This window comes from Pelodiscus sinensis, chromosome 7 (assembly GCF_052426305.1).
Source record: "Pelodiscus sinensis isolate ZL-2025 chromosome 7, ASM5242630v1, whole genome shotgun sequence".
Classification (NCBI taxonomy): Eukaryota; Metazoa; Chordata; order Testudines; family Trionychidae; genus Pelodiscus; species Pelodiscus sinensis.
The window spans coordinates 13,182,438-13,203,252 of NC_143058.1; the positions used below are offsets into that span (position 1 = coordinate 13,182,438).

The 20,815-nt window shown below is 45.2% G+C and overlaps 1 protein-coding gene across 2 annotated transcripts in view; it reads right to left on the minus strand.

The window, feature by feature from the left end:
• SLC12A8 (solute carrier family 12 member 8) overlaps nt 1–18,594 on the minus strand; it is a 99,607-nt gene extending 81,013 nt beyond the window's left edge. The window contains exons 1-3 of one of the 2 annotated variants that reach the window (XM_006137661.4): nt 12,353–18,594; nt 6,290–6,518; nt 4,070–4,216 (exon numbers count right to left, since the gene is read on the minus strand). In XM_006137661.4, the coding sequence (XP_006137723.3) occupies nt 4,070–4,216; nt 6,290–6,409 (267 nt within the window). In that variant the 5' untranslated portion in view covers nt 6,410–6,518; nt 12,353–18,594. Of the gene's footprint in view, nt 1–4,069; nt 4,217–6,289; nt 6,519–11,993; nt 12,284–12,352 lie in introns of those variants that run through there. The other variant, XM_089779681.1, reaches the window with a different exon arrangement.
• Nucleotides 18,595–20,815: the final 2,221 nt, after the last annotated feature.

Sequence of the window (20,815 nt, forward strand, 5' to 3'; positions counted from 1 at the left end):
GGCTGAGGATGAGTTTTGGGTGTAATAGGGGGCTCTAGTTTGGGAGGGAGGTCTAGACTATGGCAGAGGGGCTTACCTTGAGTGGCTCCCAGTCAGTGGTGCAATGGGGGTGCTAAGGCAGGCCTCCTGCCTTTCCTGGCACTGCAGACCATGCTGCACCCCACAAGCAGCCAACAGCAGGTTCCCAGCCAATGGGAGTGCAGAGCTAGTGCTCAGGACAGGGGCAGTGCATGGAGCTCTGTGTGCTCTCCCCTCTCCACCTAGGAATTGGGACTGCTGCCAACCACTTCTGGGGTGCAGCACAGTCTGTGGTGCCAGGAAAAGCAGGCAGCCTGCCTTAGCGCACACACCCCGTCCCAGTCACCTGATCACCCTGCAGCAAGAAGACCAAGTGCCTGATATTCGGTCCCGGCCAATAGTTTGAAAACTACTGGGTTATCTCGCTGAGCCCTCGATCTGTCAATTGACACAGCAGGGATATTGTCACGAGCAGATCACCACCCAGCAGAAGTTTCAGAGCTACAACTCCCTAATAATCATGAATAATCCGCCACAAGGTAAAATGGGGGAAAGGGGTAAAAAAGAAATATCACGGTTATCACAAAGACTGGGTCAGATAAAGACAAAACTAAACACCTCAGCACTGATCTGGTCCTGAAATACCTGCCTGGATTTTCAGAAAGCCCATTTCTTAGGGCCCTAAATGATTGGATTTTCAGAGAGATTCAGTCAACGGCAGCGCCAACTGAGATGGATGCTTCTGAAAAATCTAAGCCGCTCAGACCTACTACATTGCTAACACCCAAGTCAATGAATTACCAAAGGAGCAAAAATACACTTCATATACAAGATAAAAAATAAACCTATGATAAATAATTACTTGCTGGTCTTTATCTGGACTGCACACTGTGTCAGGGGACACAATATCTCAATCCACCTCCACGTGCTCTTCCAGCTTTCCCCAGATGGTTGGGATAGTCCTGACCTTTCAAGCAGGCCTGCTCAGTGCCTCTGCATCATGGAAATTGGATCTCCTCCTGGTGGTATCACAAGCGGATTTGTGCAGCCCGGGACTCCTCACTTCCTGACCTGGTGCAGAGGTCCACAAACAGCTGCCTTGGCACACGACGCAGTCTCGTCTGCTAAGCTACATTAAAAGACTGCTAATCATATCTTAAATCCTTTTGCCATGTATCCAATGGCTGCAGCAGTGTCCTGAGTTAGTGAATGGGCGGGAAGGGCATTTATATGGGAATCTAATAGCCCTTCACAGGCTGGCAAGGAAATCCAACTCTTCCCAGGAAAATGTAATGCTTTTGTCATCGTGTGCCACACAGCCTTTGGTACCTGCAGCAGGTTAGTCATCTTGTGTACCTTGATAGCAATATAGGTCATAGCCTTCCACCATCTGCCAGAACACGTGCTTTCAGTTTGAATGATGCTTGTCACATTTGGTTGGCCTTTCTATTCAAGTCAAAAGGTCAGGATTCCAAAAGTGAACTAGAATTTAGGCTGTTCAGGTCCCTCAGGGAGTTCTGACATCAAATGCTTCTTTTGTGACCCCTGTTTTTGCTGTCTTCTGCTTGTTCTAAATATTGCAGGAATCTCTTTTGCGGGGTCAAAAGTATCTCTTTATACTCTTGCTGAACTTCCCCAGCTAGTGTAACTTCTTGATCTCTGAATCGCAGTCATTTCCACTGAAAACTCATCCGGGACACCATGCCAATGCAGAGAGGACTGGAAACCTCTCCCTATCCTGCCCTCCCCCACAGCACTGCTCCCATTACTACATTATAGTGTTGCATAATTTCTTCCCTGCTGTTGACTGACAAGCTCTCGCTCTGTCTCCATTCCTGTGGTGTATGTATGTGAGGACACACTGGCCTCTGGCACCATATTGTTTCTCATCAGCAACAGGCAGCGACTGCTTCTATTTTGTGCTGGTCTAAGTCCCAGACTTTTTGTTGTTGTTGTTGTTGTTGTTGTTGGAGGGGTTTGTTTGGTTTTGTTTTGTTTTTTTCCAGAAATGTATCCAGGATGTTGCTATTCTTGTGAAATCCTATTTTAGTTCAATAGCCTGCTGGTTTAGATGTTGGTTTTACTGGATCAGTGGAAAACGAAGTCTGGCCTCATTGTGAATGCATCATTAGCATTACTATTTAACATTTCACTGTGGCCCAAATACCTCCAGTAAGGCTCAGGCTGTCTCTGCACTGTTGCTGTAATAATATGTAGGAAGACCTGACCTCTTCTGTTGAGAAAAGTTTCCAAACAAAGGTCTTGCTCTTACAATCAGATCTAGGCAAGCAACCTCCTGTGCTCATGTGAAGCCCCAGTGATTTCAAAGCCTAATGCCATTATTTTTCATCATGCTCAGTTTCCCTTTTAATAATCCTGGGTCTATTTCATTTGGGGGGGGGAGTTGCTTTATGTATTGACTGTGCCACCAATCACTTGCTATTGAATTGCAAAGTGAGGGATGGAGGCAATACAGTTGTGTTGGTGAAGGCTTTATGAAAACCTTTCTGACATCTCAGTTGAAATTAATGTGGGAAAGAGAAGCAAATGGTAAAAGAAAAATCCCAACTATTAGAGTCTGGGCTGCTGGGTAAGGTTGCCATATGGTTGAAACAAAAATATTTAATACTCCCCCCCCCCCCAAAAAAAAACGCCAGGAAAAAATTCTGTTGAAGGGGGGAAAAGGGGGGAGAGGAGAGACCAAAGTTGTTGAGCAAAGAAAAAAAAGCCTCCAAGGACTTATTAAGCCCCCCCCCCCCAAATTAAATAAAACAGCATTAAAATAGCATGTCCCCTTTAAGTGCAGGGATAGGAACAGGGGAGGGGTTGAGTACTAAGATCCAGGGGAAGCATTGCTTCCCCTGCGTCTTTTGGCTGGCAGCCATTTTGTGCCGGCAGCCTTGGGGAACCAGGTAAGCATGGCGGCTGGGGTCAGGGAGCTGCGAGTGTTGGGTGCCGGAGGGGACTTGTGGGGGGAGAGAAGCCGGGTGCTGAGTGTTTGTAGGGTTGCCAGGTGCCCAGCATTTTAGGTGTCCGGTATTCTCTGAATTTTTTACCGGACAGGAGCCAAAAATACCAGACCGTCTGCGTGACTACCGGACACCTGGCAACCCTACTAGTGGGTATCAGTAATGAGCCCTGAGTAATGATGTCACACCAGTGGAGTATCAGATTTCATAAGGGTCAGCCCTGGGTGACTGATGGAGGAAAGGCTTCCAAGGAAAATCATGGCAGCTGAAGGATTAGTGATTCAGTGGGGAGCACTTAGTTTTCCGAGTCAGTAATGAACTAATCCCCTAGGTGGAGCTAAGGGACAGGGGGTTTCTAGAGGTACAGGTTGGACCTCACACTCCAGTTCCAAGCAAGGGAATTTGCTGAACCAAGGAAAGTCAGGGCCCTCACTTCTCTCCTAGCCACCAGCCCTGCTGCCAGCCAGGCTGCAGTCCTAGCCCCACTGGGCTCTGCTCCCAGCTCCTGGGACTTCTGGGCTGCGCTCCTGGCCCCCCAGCGGCTGGCCAAGCCGTGTTCTGCTCTGGGGCCACCAGGCTGTGCTCCCACTTCATTCTCACTCTTAAAGCCACAACACTGGCAGGTACACTCTCCTTGACTCACGAATGGGACTCTCCTGGAGATCAAGAATTTTATGCTATCCAAGGCCCTTCATTCAGGTCTCCATTTAAAACTCTCATGTTGGAAACACAACTATTTCAGTACTGCTTGGAGGAGGCCAGCGGAGGATGCGTAACCATGGCAATACATTTTACCTGGAGAGTTATATTTGGATACACCATTACACATGGACTTCCCTACGAATTATCAGGCTTGTTTGGAAGTTGCAGAACAGCACATTACAGGGAAGTCACGAAAACGGCCCCAGCCTCACTATTTTTAAACACAGTCATTTACATATTCTGAAGAGTGAGAAGAAAAACCAAGAGATTTAACTGCTTCACTAAGCACAAAATCAAAAGCAACCATGGTGATGGGGAGAGGGGAGGGACAATAACCTACCCATTAATCCACAATGTTACCCTGTTTGTCCTTCACTCACCACTAGCCATCCGGTCCTCAGAAAAAGAACCACTCCAAAAATGTTGATCATGCAAGAAGTAAAGACGCCATCCCAGGTCCCAAAGAGCACTGGCTCCCAGACGAAGAGCTGTATCTTCCACCAGGGTTTGGTCTGTGTTTGAGATACCTAGAAGATAGTAACACCTTCAGTTACAACCATGCAGCCATCTGGATAGCTGCAGAAGCAGCACTGTGGCCTGTGTCTACAACAGAGTAATCTGAGCATAGAATCATAGAACACTAGAACTGGAAGGGACCTCGAGAGATCATTAAGTCCAGTCCCCTACCCTCACGGCAGGACCAACCACCATATCATCCCTGATGGATGTCTGTCTAACCTGCTCTTAAATATCTCCAGGGATGGAGATTCCACAACTTCCCCAGGCAATTTATTCTAGTGTTTAAACACCCTGACAGTTAGGACATTTTTCCTCATGTCCAACCTAAATCTCCCTTGCTGCAGTTTAAGCCCATTGCTTCTTGTCCTATCACGGGAGGCCAAGAAGAACAATTTTTCTCTCCCCTCTTTGTAACGTGAAAACTGCTATCATGTCCCCCTCAGTCTTCTCTTTACTAAACCAAACAAACCCAGTTCTTTCAGTCTTCCCTCATAGGTCATGTTTTCTAGGTCTTTGATCATTTTTGTTGCTCTTCTCTGGACCTTCTCCAATTTCTCCACATCTTTCTTGAAACGTGGTACCCAAAACTGGACACAATACTCAAACTGAGACATAATCAGCGCAGAGTGGAGCAGAAGAATGACTTCTCGCGTCTTGCTCACAACACTCCTGTTAATGCATCCCAGAATTATGTTTGCTTTTTTTGCAACAGTGTCACACTGTTGACTCATACTTAGCTTGTGGTCCACTATGACCCTTAGATCCCTTTCTGAAGTACTCCTTCCTAGACAGACACTTCCCATTCTGACTGTTCCTTCCTAAGTGGAGTACTTTGCATTTGTCCTTATTAAATTTCATCCTGTTTGCCTCAGAGCATTTCTCCAGTTTGTCCAGATCATTTTGAATTATGACCCTATCCTCCAAAGCACTTGCAACCCCTCCCAGATTGGTATCATCTGCAAATTTAATAATCGTATTCTCTATGCGGTCATCTAAATAGTTGATGAAGATATTGAACAGAACTGGTCCCAAAACAGACCCTTGTGGAACCCCACTTGTTACGCCCTTCCAGCATGATTGTGAACTGTTAAAAATTACTCTCTGAGAACGATTATCCAGCCAGTTATGCACCCACCTTATACAGTAGACTTCCGATAATCCGAAACCTATGGGACCTAGGTGGTTCTGGATTATCAAATATGCCGGACTATCAGGAGGTACTATAAACTGGTTATATATATACTGTATACATTATATACTGTATATAAAGTGTTCTTAACCCTTTTTATTGTACATACTGTATACAGTATACTGTAATGTTTTAGTTTTTTTAAGCCTTTTTTACCCTTTTTGCTCAGTTCAGCTGCTGCCGCTGTTACCTTGTGACTCATTTTTTGCCGAAGCTCACGCACTAGGCTCTTACTATTTTGATGCCGGACTATCATGAGTGCCGGACTATTGGATGCCAGACTATTGGAGTTTTACTGTAATAGCCCCATCTAGGTTGTATTTCACTAGTTTATTGATAAGATGCTTGCTATAGCATCACTTTACCTGACATCACCCACTGTAACAATGGAAAGGGGTGATAGGAAAGAACCATGAGGGTTCATAGTCAGCAGCAATGCCATGAAACTATGGCAGGCTCCAGAACATGGATGCAGAAAGCACCAATAATTGGTCTTTAGTTTGCTCTGTCACACAGAACTCAATCGAACAAATAACACCAGACTGAAGCACAGAAAAAAGTGCCTCTGTTTTAGAGAAGGCAGGGTCACAAGGCCTCAGTCAGTCTGGTGCAGGAGGCTAGATATAAAAGCTATAAAGATAGTTTATCATCAGGCACAAGAAGTAGTGTTACAGGAGACGTCCATCAGCATGCTCTCCATTAATGGAGTCATGGTAAGGGTATTCTTGGGTTCTTCTCAGGTTCTCCTCTGCTGTTCTGTTTAGGTGACATATCTGAGACACTGTCCCAGACTGAGATGTCAGTAGAGGAGGATTCCGCCACAACCTGTTACAGTGCTGAAGATGGAAATCAGAGATTAGTGGTTCGCAGAGAAGGGGCCTTTTCAACATACCTGTTGTGCTTCCTCATGGAACAGCTCTTGCACATGAGAGTCACTCCTCAGACCTGTGCTGCTGTTCAGCGTAGGCATTTTATCTTTTACGTTGAAGTTGTATGCCCAACCAGAAGCCATAATGCCAACCAAAAGTCTGGGGGGCCGAGCAGAAGGTCAGCTATTCCCCTCAGACAAATTCCCGTCGTGTTGAAAACTTCCCAGAAGAGGATTCATGGTATTGTTACTCCTAGTCAGAAGGGATGGGGAAGAAAAAGAAAGAACAACTCACTGTAATTTTTTGATGCCATAAAAGACGACAGTGGCACAAATCTGCTTTTTAAACAGCACCAGCCTTTCAAGCCACATCCTTGTAAACACACCTTGTAAAATATAGGAGCTGCCTCCAATAAGGCATCTTAATTGGACATGTTTAGTATAAATACAAGAAAACAAAGTCCTGGCCTGAAGTTACTTAGTTAGTTGTCCTTTATCTTTGATAGCTCTTCCCCCGTTGGCTGTTTAACCCCAATAAATGTACAGAGACCAATCAAAGGCTTCACAGCGGGGGCATAGGACATAACAATAGGGTAATGACTGAACGATGATATGTATAACGATGATTCTGATGGTTCTTACTGGGACCTTGTTTGTTTCTTTGGGTTTCTAACATCCCTATTGATTACACTTCTTGGTAGATGGAATTAACAAACATGCACACAAAGAATCCATCCTGATTACACAATCCATGTTTACTGAGCTGCAGAAGTGAAGTAACTTAAAATTCTCACAGGTACTGTGGAATCACAAACACGCCCCCTCTGGTGGGCGAAGGGCACAGGGTTGGGGGATTGTGATTTGACACTACCTGTAAGAAATTTAAGTGTGGGGTGGAGTCAGGAGGGGAGGGGGGACAGGGAGGGTTTTGTGGTGGATGTGGGAGGGCTCAGGGCAGGGAGCTGGGTGTGTAGGGGGTGAAGGAGTCAGGATGGGAAGTCTCAGGGTGTGGGGCTTGGGCGTGTGTATATGGGAGGCATTCAGAGGGACAAGGGTGCTATTTAGGAAGGACGGGGGGGGGGGGGCAAACAAGTTCTCCCCTCCCACAAAATTAATTCCAGGAGGCTTCTTGCTGTTTGAGTGAGAGTGAAGTTCACAGTGTGGGTCACTCTCTCCTCTGCACCCTCCCCTGCCCAGTCGGGAGAGAGGCATGCACGCACACTGTGTGATTTCCTCTTGCTCTCTGAGGGGAAGGGGGACAGCAAGCAGCGTCCTAAACTAATCTCCAGGGGCACGGGGCTGTAGCCCCCCAGCCTTCCCTAAATAGTGTCTGTGGGGGCTCAAGAGTGGAGCAGATCCAGATTGGTGGGGGAGCATGCCCCCAGCCAGCTCATTTAATCTGCCTGCCTGCAGCTTAGTAGGAAACCCGGGACCCCAGCTGGGAGCATGCCGCGTCTCCTCCTCCTCGCCAGAGCGGCACACTGGGGCGCACCAGCTTTCCCCTCTGTTTATTCGTATTTGAGTAGAGCCGAGAGACCCCAACTGAGATAGGAGATCCACGGTGCTAGGTGCTGTACACAAACCCACAGAGAGGGACAGTCTCTGTTCCCAAGAACTGACAAACAGACAAAGGAAGTTTATTGTCCCTATCTTGCAGGAACATTAGGAGACAGAAATTAAGGGACTTGCTCAAGGTCATGCGGAACATCGGGTGGCAAGCTAGGACTTAAATCCAGATTGCTCACATCCCAGGCCAGGGGCTTCACCACAAGACCCTCCTTCCTCAACCAGCCTTCCTTTCTAAGTCTGCCTTTGCCTTAAAACATAACATTGTGAGCATGCTAGTGTGCAAACAACATCTGTGCTCCCCAACAGCTGCACCAATGATCCTCCTCGCTAGCATTTCTGCAGTGCCTGGTACATTGGACAGCACAGGAGGTGTTTCTTTACCCAGTGCATTTGTCCTGTTAAGGAGCAATGAAGCAGTGAAGAGTTCATTGATTCCCTGCTGCTCATTCCCCATTTCGAAGCAAAAAAAAAAAAAAAAAAAAATCCTGCACAATTTCACAATTGGTTGCTGTTGTAAGGTGGCTGGGGCTTTAACCAGGGAAGCAGATGAATTCTTAAGCAACAAAGATTGGATTTTTATGCAAATGACCCCAATGACGAAAACATAGGGAGGAAAACACAGGACATGCAGGCAAAATTGCTTTTAAGTAGAATATTTTTCAGTGTTCCACAAGGCATCAGGCTGCTCTTTAATGGGAAGAGATTTTATTTAGTAAAGGCTCCACTGTGACCACCAAAACTCATTTCATTTACGAAAGACACACATGGGAGTAAAAACTGAGCATCTCTGTTCCTTATTCATTTGACAGTGTTCATTTCTAAGGCACATCTGCTTGTTGCAGTACCTGAGGGCACACAAGTAAAGCAGCCCTAGCAACAAAAGTCCATTTGCAGCAATTTTGGCATATCAAGAGGTGATCATTCATTTACTGTATCTATATGCAAATGTTGAACATATTTTATGTGCTAAGGCCCCACTCCTGAAATTTATAACTTGCAGGGGGGGGGACTGTGCTCTATAGGTCACAGGACTAGGGTACAACCTTGCCAGGATATTTTGCCCTCCTATGCTTAAATCCTCCACTAGCCTTGCTTCTTTCTTCTGCTCTCTCTGGTCTCAGAGAATCCCTGTTCTTTCTTTTCTACTCTCCAATATCTCTGCTTGTTTATCCCTAATATCTCTCTCTCCCCATGGTCTGAGAGCTTTCTTCTCTTCAGCTACTGCTGTCTGGAACAAACTTCCTACTACTTCTCCCTTTCATATAATTTAATTCTACGATGATGTATATGCATGTCACAAATATTTGCATCCATTTAGCATTGGAAAGCAATATGGGAAGCTGCTTTATGTAGGATGCTGTGTAAGATGCATAAACAAAAGGAAAATAAATACTTTGCTAGGATCCTGACAAGACATATACATGCTTAACTTTGTCCAATGTGAGTCGTCTCATTGAAGCTGATTGTTTATCTTACATACTGTAAGAAATTCTAACATACTTCTTGGAGAGGTCCGGGTCTGAGATTTTAGTCTTTGGGGCAAGGACCTTCTTGTTATGTGTGTATATAGATGCCTCGCTCAATACCACCACTACAAAATATGTATGTAAGTTAGAACAAAAGAATGGCCATACTGTATCCCAGGGGTGGCGAACCTCAGGCCTAGGGGATAGATGCAGCCCCCAGCTTGCCTGGATCCGGCCCCTGACGCTCAGGGGCCTCCCCACCATTGGGGAGTTTCTGCTGGCACTCCAGTCCCCACCCCACTGCCGTGCTGGAGCACACAAAATCTACTAAGCTGGGCCCCCCTCTACTCTCTGGTGTGAGAGGTGAAAGTGGGGAGTGTCTTTCTCCTTCTCAGACGAGGAACACATCAGTGAGGGGGTTTCGGTTTTTTTGTTTTTTACTTCTCACTTGAAGTAACAAGTGGCCCCCAACTGATTTTTCTGTGGGTTGGTGGCCCCTGACCCAAAAAAGGTTCCCCACCTATGCTGTATCCTGTCTTCCAGCAGTAACAGATGCTTCAAAGAGGATGACCAGAACAGGACAATCTCCTGTTGTCTGGTCTCAGCCTCTGGCAGTCAGAAGCTTCAGCACACCAACAACATGGCTTTTGCATCCCTGACCATCTTGACTAATAGCCACTGGTTGATAAGTTCATGGCGGCTAGATCCAATTCTTTTTTTTTAAATCTAGCTACAGTTTTGACCTTAACAGCATCCCTTGGCAATGAGTTCCACAGGTTTAGTCCACATTGTAAGAAGAAGCGGCGAGGAGTCCTGTGGCATCTTATAGACTAACTGAAGTGTAGGAGCATAAGCTTTCGTGGGCAAAGACCCACTTCGTCAGATGCATGTAGTGGATGAAGTGGATCTTTGCCCATGAAAGCTTATGCTCCTACACTTCAGTTAGTCTATAAGGTGCCACAGGATTCCTCGCCACTTTTGCAGATTCAGACTAACACGGCTACCCCTCTGATAATTGTAAGAAGAAATACTTCTGTTTGCTTTAAACCTCCTGCCTATTAATTTCATTGGGTGATCTCTGATCCTATTTGCCACACCACGACTGAAGAGTGTTATGCTACACACACCATTCAAAATTAGTCTTCTACTAATAATAATAGTCTTCTACGATAATAATTCCTTTCCTCACATTTAAATTAAGGTCTAATTCAAATCTTGATTCGTAGGCACTTCCTCATCACTAAATAAATAAATGAAATGTAACTATGAGCATGGCTTTCACAGCTAAGAGCAAAACAAGAGCTTTTAGGCTAGGGGAATACATCCATCGTGGTTTTAAGTAAAAATAATTCTGTAGGGTTGATTTTCGGGTTGTTTGCTTTTATGGTGATAAACAATTTGGAAGCTGAGGTATACTCATGTTTAATTATAAAGGCTTGTTCTAGAAGATGAAAATTACATCCCTTAATTTAGTGTGCATTCTGCAACTCACACTGCCTTTATACCTTTTCAGACTATGACTATTTCTTAATGATCACATTACAGACAACAAAAATCACTACTCTGAGCTATTCAACAGATGGCTGACTTTAAAGAAAAGAGGTTAATACATTTCCAACCACAACTGCGTGTGGTCCAGTGACCTCTGAAAGGGCTGTCTTCCTGTTACAGAAGTTACTTTCAAGGCCTGTTTTGTGATGGGATCCAACAGCCTAGAGCACATTGTTTTCACAAAATCCCTTAAACCCTTATCATGGTCAAGTTCTTAAAAACATCTAATTTGGAGAACTCCAAGGAAGAAACGAATTAAAGATAGATCAAATATCACTCAGCACAATATACTTATATAGCATACTCAGGAATGTTTGATTATATACCAATACAACAATGTTATCCAGGGAATGTAATATGCAAGCTCATTTTTGTTGCTCTTCTGTATTTTGAAAACAATAGTAACAGACTTATTAAAGGACAAAGCTTTACTGCTCTAGCAGCATATCAGTTTTACAGCCTGACTTGTCTTCAGTCCCTCTGCATCCTTCCCGCTACACTACACTACACTACACTACACCCCTCTCCACCCCCGCTCGCTGAAGCACACAAAATCTACTAGCCTGGCCCTTCCCTAGGCTCTGTTATGAAAGGGGAATGTGGGGAGTGTCTTTCTTTTCTCAATCAGGGACCACATCAGTTTTTTGGTTTGGTTTTTTTTTTCCTTTTTCCCTTCTCACTTGTGTGGGGTCCCCAGCTGATTTTTCTGTGGGCTACCGGCCCCCGGACCCAAAAAAGATTCCCCAGCTCTGCTGTACATTCTCTCTCTTTCTCCTACCCCATGTGTCTGTCTAGTCTATACTGTAAGGTCCTTGGGGCAGGGACTGTGCTGGGCTCTGTACCAGACAACAGGGTTTTGTTCACATCTAACCCTTAGGCAGTACTACCCTGACTGTTGCTGAACTAAGACTGAACTGATCCAAAACACTCCCGGTGAGAAAGTGTTCCCTGAACCTCTCGCCTCTTTGCCGAGGTACCGCAAACGCAGCCGCCCAGCTCCTATTATTAACTGGGAGGGGGGGGGGAAGGGGGTTAAAAATAGCTGAAAAAAGATGCCCAAGGAAACTCGCAGGTGGGGCAGCTTTTCCCTCCCAGGATTCACAGACCAGCTCTCCGTAGCCGCTTTGCCCAAACTAGCGCACCTGGCCAAGCCTGCTCCCGGGCACTCCGCGGCGAAAACGCCCCCCGACAGCCGGGGAGCTCCAGGGCTGACGAGTCCTAGCGCGGGCCAGGAAGGAGGCGAGGCGAGCCCTGCCCCGCTCCACCTGCGCGCAGGAGTTTCCTGGATCCGGGAGGCACCTGCAGCTGTTTCCCTGCGCCCTGTCCCCGGCTTCCCCCTGCCTGGCCCGCTGGGGTCCCCTGGCCGCGCTGCCTGGGAGGGGGCAGCCCCTGGGTCTCTGCTCGGTCCCTGGCGGGTCCCGCCGGGCAGGGCTAGCGGCGGGGAAGCAGCAAGCCCGTGCCTGCCCCGCACCCCCCGTCCCCCGGCTCTGCGCCCACCTACCGCCACGCAGCCGCTGCTGGCTCCGCTCCCCGGGGCCCTGGCCGGGGCCGCTCGGTCCTCTCCGCCCGCCGGCCGGCTCGCCTTACCCTGCCCGTCCCACCGGCTGCCGGATCTAGGCTGCGCTCCTGGGCCGGGCACGCAGTGCCACGTGGGCCTGGCCCGGCTGGTGCTGCGGCGGGACGTGGGGGTGGCCCTTCCCCAGGCAGGGACACTCCCTGGGAGTTTGCCAGGAGCCAGAGCCTGCCGTCTCCCTCCACAGCTGGAAGCCCTGGGACTGAGGGCTTGGCGCTCCCGCGCGGGGCTAGACAGCCTAAAGGGGACACAGGCAGCAGGGCTTCGCCAGAGAAGCCGCCTCTTGCCTCCAGAAAGCAAGACGGTGACAGTCCCAACCGCTGGACGCCCCTTATAGTGTATTGAGACTTAAATCGGGTGCCTACTCCTGGCTACTACGTAAGGCCCGATCCTGCCACCACTTCCTGGGGTCAGCAGTCTCTTTGCCTGGCCCTGACTTAGGAGGGGGCTGGGTTATGGCTTGACCCGGAGTGTTGGAAGTTCGTACAGAGGGAAGGCCCAGGCCCCCTGTTTCCAGCAGTTATAGCTTTGCCCTTCACAGGGCTGAGACTGGCATTCCCAGTCTCCAACTACTCCAGTGTTCACACCAGTAAATCCAGAGTACAACCTTTAAAAGGGTGTTTGACTTACACTGACAGAGCTGAGAGCAAAATTAGATCCATATAGGGGCCCCATCGAAGTGACTGGGACAACTCCCAATAACCTCACTAGAGCCAGAATTTCAATCCTAGTGTTTGGAGTCTGCAGGTGGAAAGGGCGGGGACGGGGAGCAGTATCTGAAAACATTGCATCCTGTCACAAGACACTGGGACCAGATGGCATTCACCCAAGACTTCTGAAAGAACTCAACTGTGAAATTGTGGAATTATTAACTATGGTTTGTAACCTATCCTTTAAATCAGATTCTGTACCCAGTGACTGGAAGATAGCAAAATTAACACCAATATTTAAAAAGGATTCTAGAGGTGATCCTGGCAATTACAGACTGGTAAGTCTAATATCAGTACCAGGCAAATTAGTTGAAACAATAGTAAAGAATACAATTGTCAGACACATAGAAGAATATAACTTGTTGGGCAAAAGTCACCATGGTTTCTGTAAAGGGAAATCATGTCTTACTAATCTATTAGATTCTTTGAAGGGGTCAACAAACGTGGACAAGGGGGATCCAGTAGATATAGTGTACTTAGATTTCTCAGAATGGAGAAGGGTAACTAGTGGTGTTCCCCAAGGGTCAGTCCTAGGACCAATCCTATTCAACATATTCAGAAATGATCTGGAGAAAGGGGCAAACAGTGAGGTGGTGAAGTCTGCAGATGATACTAAACTGCTCAAGATAGTTAAGATCAAAGCAGACTGTGGAGAACTTCAAAAAGATCTCACAAAACTAAGTGATTGCGCAACAAAATGGCAAATGAAATTTAATGTGGATAAATGTAAAGTAATGCATGTTGGAAAAAATAACCCCAACTATACATACAATATAATGGGGGCTAGTTTAGCTACAACTAATCAGGAAAGAGATCTTGGAGTCATCATGGATAATTCTCTGAAGACATCCACACAGAGTGCAGCAGCAGTCAAAGCAAACAGGATGTTAGGAATCATTAAAAAAGGGATAGAAAGTAAGATGGAGAATATCTTATTGCCCTTATATAAATCTATGGTACATCCACATCTTGAATATTGCGTACAGATGTGGTCTCATCTAAAAAAAAAGATATACTGGCATTAAAAAAACGTTCAGAGAAGGGTAACTAAAATGATTAGGGGTTTGGAACAGGTCCCATAGTAGGAGAGATTAAGGAGACTAGGACTTTTCAGCTTGAAAAAGAGGAGACTAAGGGAGAATATGATAGAGGTATATAAAATCATGAGTGGTGTGAAGAAAGTGAATAAGGAAAAGTTATTTACTTATTCCCATAATATAAGAACTAGGGGCCACCAAGGCTATGTCTAGACTGCAAGCCTCTTTCGAAAGATACTTTCGAAAGAGCCTCTTTCGAAAGAGCGTCTAGACTGCATGCGGAATTTTCGAAAGAGCAAGCCGCTTTTTCGAAAGAAAGCACCCAGTGAGTCTGGATGCTCTCTTTCGAAGAAGCCCTATTTACATTCAAGAAAGCCTTCTTTCGAAAGAAGCACTTTCAAAAGAAGGCGTTCTTCCTCGTGAAATGAGGTTTAACGCCGTCGAAAGAAAAGCCGCGTTCTTTCGATTTAATTTCGAAAGAACGCGGCTGCAGTCTAGACGCAGGTGAAGTTTTTTCGGAAAAAGGCTACTTTTCCCGAAAAAACTCCTGAGTCTGGACACAGCCCAAATGAAAGTAATGGGCAGCAGGTTTAAAACATATAAAAGGAAGTTCTTCTTCACACAGCGCAGTCAACCTGTGGAACTCCTTGCCTGAGGAGGTTGTGAAGGCTAATACTATAACAGGGTTTAAAAGAGAACTAGATACATTCAAGGAGGTTAAGTCCATTAATGACTATTAGCCAGGATGGGTAAGGAATGGTATCCCTATCCTCTGTTTGTCAGAGGGTGGCAATGGATGGCAGGAGAGACATCACTTGATCATTACCTATTCGGTTCACTCCCTCTGGGGCACCTGGCATTAGCCACTGTCGGCAGACAGGATGCTGGGCTGGATGGACTTTTGGTCTGATCCAGTATGGCCATTCTTACGTTCTTATGGTATATTTTCTACTAGCCCTATTAAGAGATAATGCTTATTGGTTGCATCCAAAAGAAGCAGCACAATAACAGGAGCCTTGGACAATTTGGTTTGTTACCAATACATGCAGCCAGTGGGGAGGGAATGTGACAGGTTATATAAATGCACAGAATGAGTCCATTATCACAGATAATAGGCTCAACACCTTGCTTGGCAAGCCTGTTTATTTATTGACACTCAGGTGGGAACATGATTTTTTCCCTTAAGGTGGAAGACAATGAGGCACATAAACAGTCAAAGGAGGATACAAGGCAGCAGCATCCTGTGTTCCACTGAAAACATGAAACAGATCATTCGTTTCCTTGCTTCTTATTCATAGTGAAGGAGGGCTTTTAATTTATTTGAAAAGCTGTAAAGCAGGGGTGCGAAACCTAAGGCCCAGGAGCCAGATGTAGTCCCCAGCTTGCATGGATCCAGCCTTGGGAGCCTGCGCTGGCAGTCGGGCGCTCCACCCCCTGTAACCCAAAATCTACTCACATGTCCCCCCGGGCTCTGGTGTATGAGGGGAATGTGGGGAGGGTCTTTCTCCTTCTCACCTGGGGGCCACATCAGTGAGAGTTTGGGTTTTATTTATTTAGCTTCTCACTTGTGTGTGGCCCGACTGGTTTTTCTGTGGTTCAGCAGCCCCGACCCCAAAAAAGGTTTCCCAGCCCTGGCGTAAAGAAATTCTCTCACAACCAAGTTCAGCCAGATGGAGCAGTATGGCTACATCTACATTGGCAAGATTTTGTGCAAAAGCAGCTGCTTTTGTGCAAAAACTTGCTGCCTGTCGACACTGGCCGCAAGTTCTTACGCAAGAACACTGACATTCTAATGTAAGAGATCAGTGCTTCTTGCACAAGAACTACGATGCTCCTGCTCAGGAATAAGGCCTCTTGCGCAAGAGGCCAGTGTAAACAGGCAACATGAATTTCTTACGCAAGAAAGCCCGATGGTTAAAATGGCCATTGGAGCTTTCTTGCGCAAGAGAGCATCTACACTGACACGGATGCTTTTGTGCAAAAGCACATCTCTTGCCAAAAGCACATGCCAGTGTAGACGCTCTCTTGTGCAAATACTCTAACGCAAAAACTCTTGCGTTAAAGAGTATTTGCGCAAAATCTTGCCAATGTAGACGTAGGCTATGGGTTTAAGAGCTGGTCTAGGCAAGGAAATTGACCGGAAGAGCTATTTCATACTAGGTCTTCTTGCATAGCTGACCATGTGGCAAAGGAAGGAGTCGTCTACGCCAAGAACTTCCAAAGCAGACTAAAGCATTCTTATTCTAGAATTCCAGTCCATTTTACATAGTTTCTGAGATCATGCCCATCATCAGTATCTGAGCACCTTCCAGGAGTTCATTAAGCAACATGACCAAACTTCTGTAGTCTGTTCTCTTATCTTCTCCCCAGGGGAGGAGTGTATGCTATGGAGTGCTATACTTTGGCAGGGTTTTAGGATTGCTTCTCTGTATTTATGGTGGAGAAGCAAAGACAAATAAATTTGCCTTGCACTTGGAGGAGAAGATGGTGATATTTGAAATGGTCCTCAATTCCTAGGTTTTTTTTCCCCAGAGCATCAAACTAACCTCAATGGCAGCTGAAAGCCAGAGACACTTTTCTGTTCTGTTTCCCAACCAGATGAACTTTGCCCTTTTTGTAGAGAGTTTAGTTGGGCCAAACAAAGGCCCGTTGTTGTCCAGGAGCATCACCTCACACCATTAGGACAACTTTACTATGCCCTGGGCCCAGAAAGGACTGAGACTTCGAACTTGATTAGAAATTCTGTGGGAAGCCAATGAAGAGAGCAGAGGACAAATCTGATGTGTCCACAGTTGCCTGTACAGCTGAGAAGGCAGTCTGCAGAGTTCTGGATTAGTTGGTGTTTCCTAAGTGCTGATGTTTTTGTCCCCATGTTTGCTGTAATCCACACAAAAAAGTACAAAGGCATGATAATTGAGGCCAGGGTAGGACAAAGTTTTCTAGCCAACTGGAGATGGTAAAATATTATTCATGCATACTGCTATATGAGAGATTAACATCAGTGAGGAATCCAATTGTAGGTGTGTATGTTTAATCAAAGGAGACTGCACCATCACTGTAAGCTCAGACACTCACACATTAAGTACCCTCATGACCATGTAGTCCAGTGCATTTCAAACTTTTCTATTGGGTACCCCTTTCACACAACAAACCTCTGGCTGCGACCTCCCTTATAAATTAAAAGCATTTGTTTTTTATATTTAGCACTATTATAAATGCTGGAGGTAAAGCAGAGTTTGAGTTGGAGGCTGACAACTTGCAACCTCCCATGTAATAACTTTGTGATCCCGATCTAATCTACCTCCTGCATGTCATAAGCCATAAAACCTCACAGTCACTGCTGTAATAGACTCCCAGCCTCTGGCTGAGATATTGATGTCCCACATTTTGAGTTAAAGACTTCAAGTTATAGAGAATCCACCATTCTCTAGTTCAAACCAGCATGTGACCTATGCCCCATGCTGCAGAGGAAGATAAAACCTCAAGGATCTCTGATCAGGGCATAATTCCTTTCAACCCCTTAATATGGCGATCTATGAGCCCCTGAGCAAGTGGGCAAAACCCAACAGCCAGACACCTGGGAAAGAATTCTCTGTCATAACTGAGGACCCTCCCTGCCTGGTGTTCCATCTCCAGTTGTTGGAGAAGTTAGCTAATAGCAGTTGCAGGTGAGTCATATACCATAGTAGGCAATTTCTTCATACTATCCACATCATAAACTTATCAAGCTCAGTCTTAAACCAAAGTAGATTTTTTTGCTCCTATTACTTCTCCTTGGAAGGCTATTCCAGAATTTCACTCCTCTGATGTTTAGGAAACCTTCATCTAATGTCAAGCCCCTAAGTGAATGACTGTACACCATTACATTTCATTCCTTTTCTATACCTGTAATCTAGGTCCTCCATATCATCTTGTTTGATATTCTAATCCTCCACCCTATTTTCAATAACTTCCCAACGTTGTGTCCTCTGCAAATTTTACTAGCACTTTCCCACTTTCTGTGCCAATATCATTAATGAAAATGTTAAATAAGATTGGCCTCAAGACTGATCTGTGAGGAACTCTATTAATAACTTCCCTCCAGCCTGACTGATCACCTTTCAACATGACCCACTGTAGTCTTTTCTTTAACCAGTTTCCTACCCACCTTTTGATTCTCATATTAGTTCCCATCTTCTCCAATTTAACTAATAATTGCCCATGTGGAACTGTATCATATGCTTTACAGAGTTCCAGATAGAGCAGAAACATCATTTATCTTCTCAAAAGAAAGAAATCAGGTTAGTCTGGCATGATCAATTTTTTATAAAACAATGTTGTATTTTATCCAATTATCATTTACCTGCATGACCTTAACTGCTCTCTGTCAAAATTTGTTACAAGACTTTGTAATTAAGGGTATGTCTACACTTGCCCCCTAGTTCGGACTAGGGAGGCAATGAAGCATATTGAAGTTGCTAATGAAGCTTGGGATTTAAATATCCCGCGTTTGATTAGCATATTCGCCGGCCAGTCGCCATTTTAAAAAGCTGGTAGCCCGAATTAACTCGCCGCGTGTAGACGCAGTAGTCCGATCCAAAACCCTTCCCTCGAATTAACTGTTATTCCTCATTGCACGAGGAGTAACAGTTAATTCGAGGGAAGGGTTTTGGATAAGACTACTGCGTCTACACACGGCAAGTTAATTCGGGCTACCGGCTTTTTAAAATGGCGACCGGCCACAAATATGCTAATCAAGTGCAGGATATTTAAATCCCAAGCTTCATTAGCATCTTCGGTATGCTTCATTTGCCTCCCTAGTCCGAACTAGGGGGCAAGTGTAGACATACCCTAATTGAGGTCAAACAACAGGCCTGTAGTTTCCTGGATCACACACCCCCTTTCTTAAATGCAAATACTATATTTGCAATTCTTCAGTGATTGGGTGTAACCTCTTAAGTTTACGGATTCATTACAAATCCCTGCTCTCGGGCTTGCAATTTAAAGTGGCAGTTCCTTTAATATTCTTGGATGGAGATTATCTGAGCCACCTGATTTTGGTCCTATTAAGCTGTTTGTCTTCTACCTTTGATATGATCCTTGCACATCCTCATTTCCTGTAGTCAAAGTTGCAGAAACTAGCTCCAAGTTTCCTTTGCAGTCAGTTCCTTGAGTTCTCTAGTCCAGTCCACTTCTCTGACTAATTTACTTAATTTTTTAAAGTTTGTTCCCTTGAAATTAAGGACCCTAAGTGCAAACCTATTTTTATTTATCTTCCCGTGTAATTTAAACTGAATTAACTCATGATCACATGAACCACATGGTTGCCTTTTCCAATTTGTTCTTCTATGAGGTCCTTGCTTCTTACCAATACTAAATCTAAAATGGCATCACCCCTTCTGGATTCAATAACTATCGAATTCTGTTGGCTACCATATCCAGGAATACCTGGGCCCTACCATTATTAGTAGCACTTGTCCTCCAATCTATATGTGGGAAATTAAAGTCTCCCATGATTACACATTTCTCAATTAGTAATTACTGAACTAAAATATTAGCAAAATCTCTATCCATTACCAAAATTGCGTCCTGGGAGGTCTGTAGTAGACCCCAGCACAATCCCAGTATAGTCTATTTTGCCTTTCTTCCCTGAAGTAAGTTTGACCCAAACAGATTGTTTTCTCCATTCCATCACTTCTAATTTCTTTACAATTTACCTGCGATTATATATTACTTCTCTATTTTTGTTTTTTCTTGAACAGCACATGTCGGTCAATACTCATATTTCAGTTATGAATGTCATTTCATCTTATTTCTTTTATCCCTATAAACTTCCTGAACTAGTCGTTCTAGTTCCTCCATTTTGTAATCCGTATATCTTAATTGTTTTTGCTTGAGGTCACCCATATTTCTCACCTAATTAGGTAAAGTCATTTCATGCTACCATTGCTTACCATACAATTACTGTTATTGGCATTAGCTTTCCTCTTGTCCATTTGCCTATCCCCTGTGGTTCCTCTTACCACTATCTCTTTTGTTTGATTTTCTTCCTGTGTGCAGATTACATGAGCATCTCTCAATCGTTTCCCCCATATTAGTAGTTAAAAGCCCTTAATTAGTTTTTCCAACTTCCATCCCAGCAGACTATTTTCTTCCCTACTTCGGTGAAGTCCATTCCGAGAACTCTGTGCTCCCAGTAGTTGACCATCCCCAAGCACTCCTTACAGAACCACTGCCTGAACCATCTATTGATCATCATACTCTTGTCTCACCTTCCCTCTCCTCCTCTAGGGACAGATAGAACTTCACTGAAGATCATCTAAGCCTCTTTATTTCTTTGTGTGGCTTCCCCAGAGTGGTGTCGTTTTCCTTGATAGCAGGAACCTATAAGTATCATTTGCTCCTTCATGAAGGAAAATCAATGGGTTCTTTCCTGTTCCTATTAGATCTTCTTTAGTCTCAGGTCCACATCCTGTATCTTAGCTTTTGGCTCACCCTTCTGTTCCACAGATCTGCTCTGGTGACAGACCTCACTGCTGTTCCCAGTAGAGAATTCCAATCATGTAGACCTGGCTCTTCTTGATACTAGTGCAATTGTCCAGCCTTTCTCCTTCTGTTCTTTCTGGCAGCAAATCTAGTCTGCTGTCCTCAGATGTCGTCTTCTG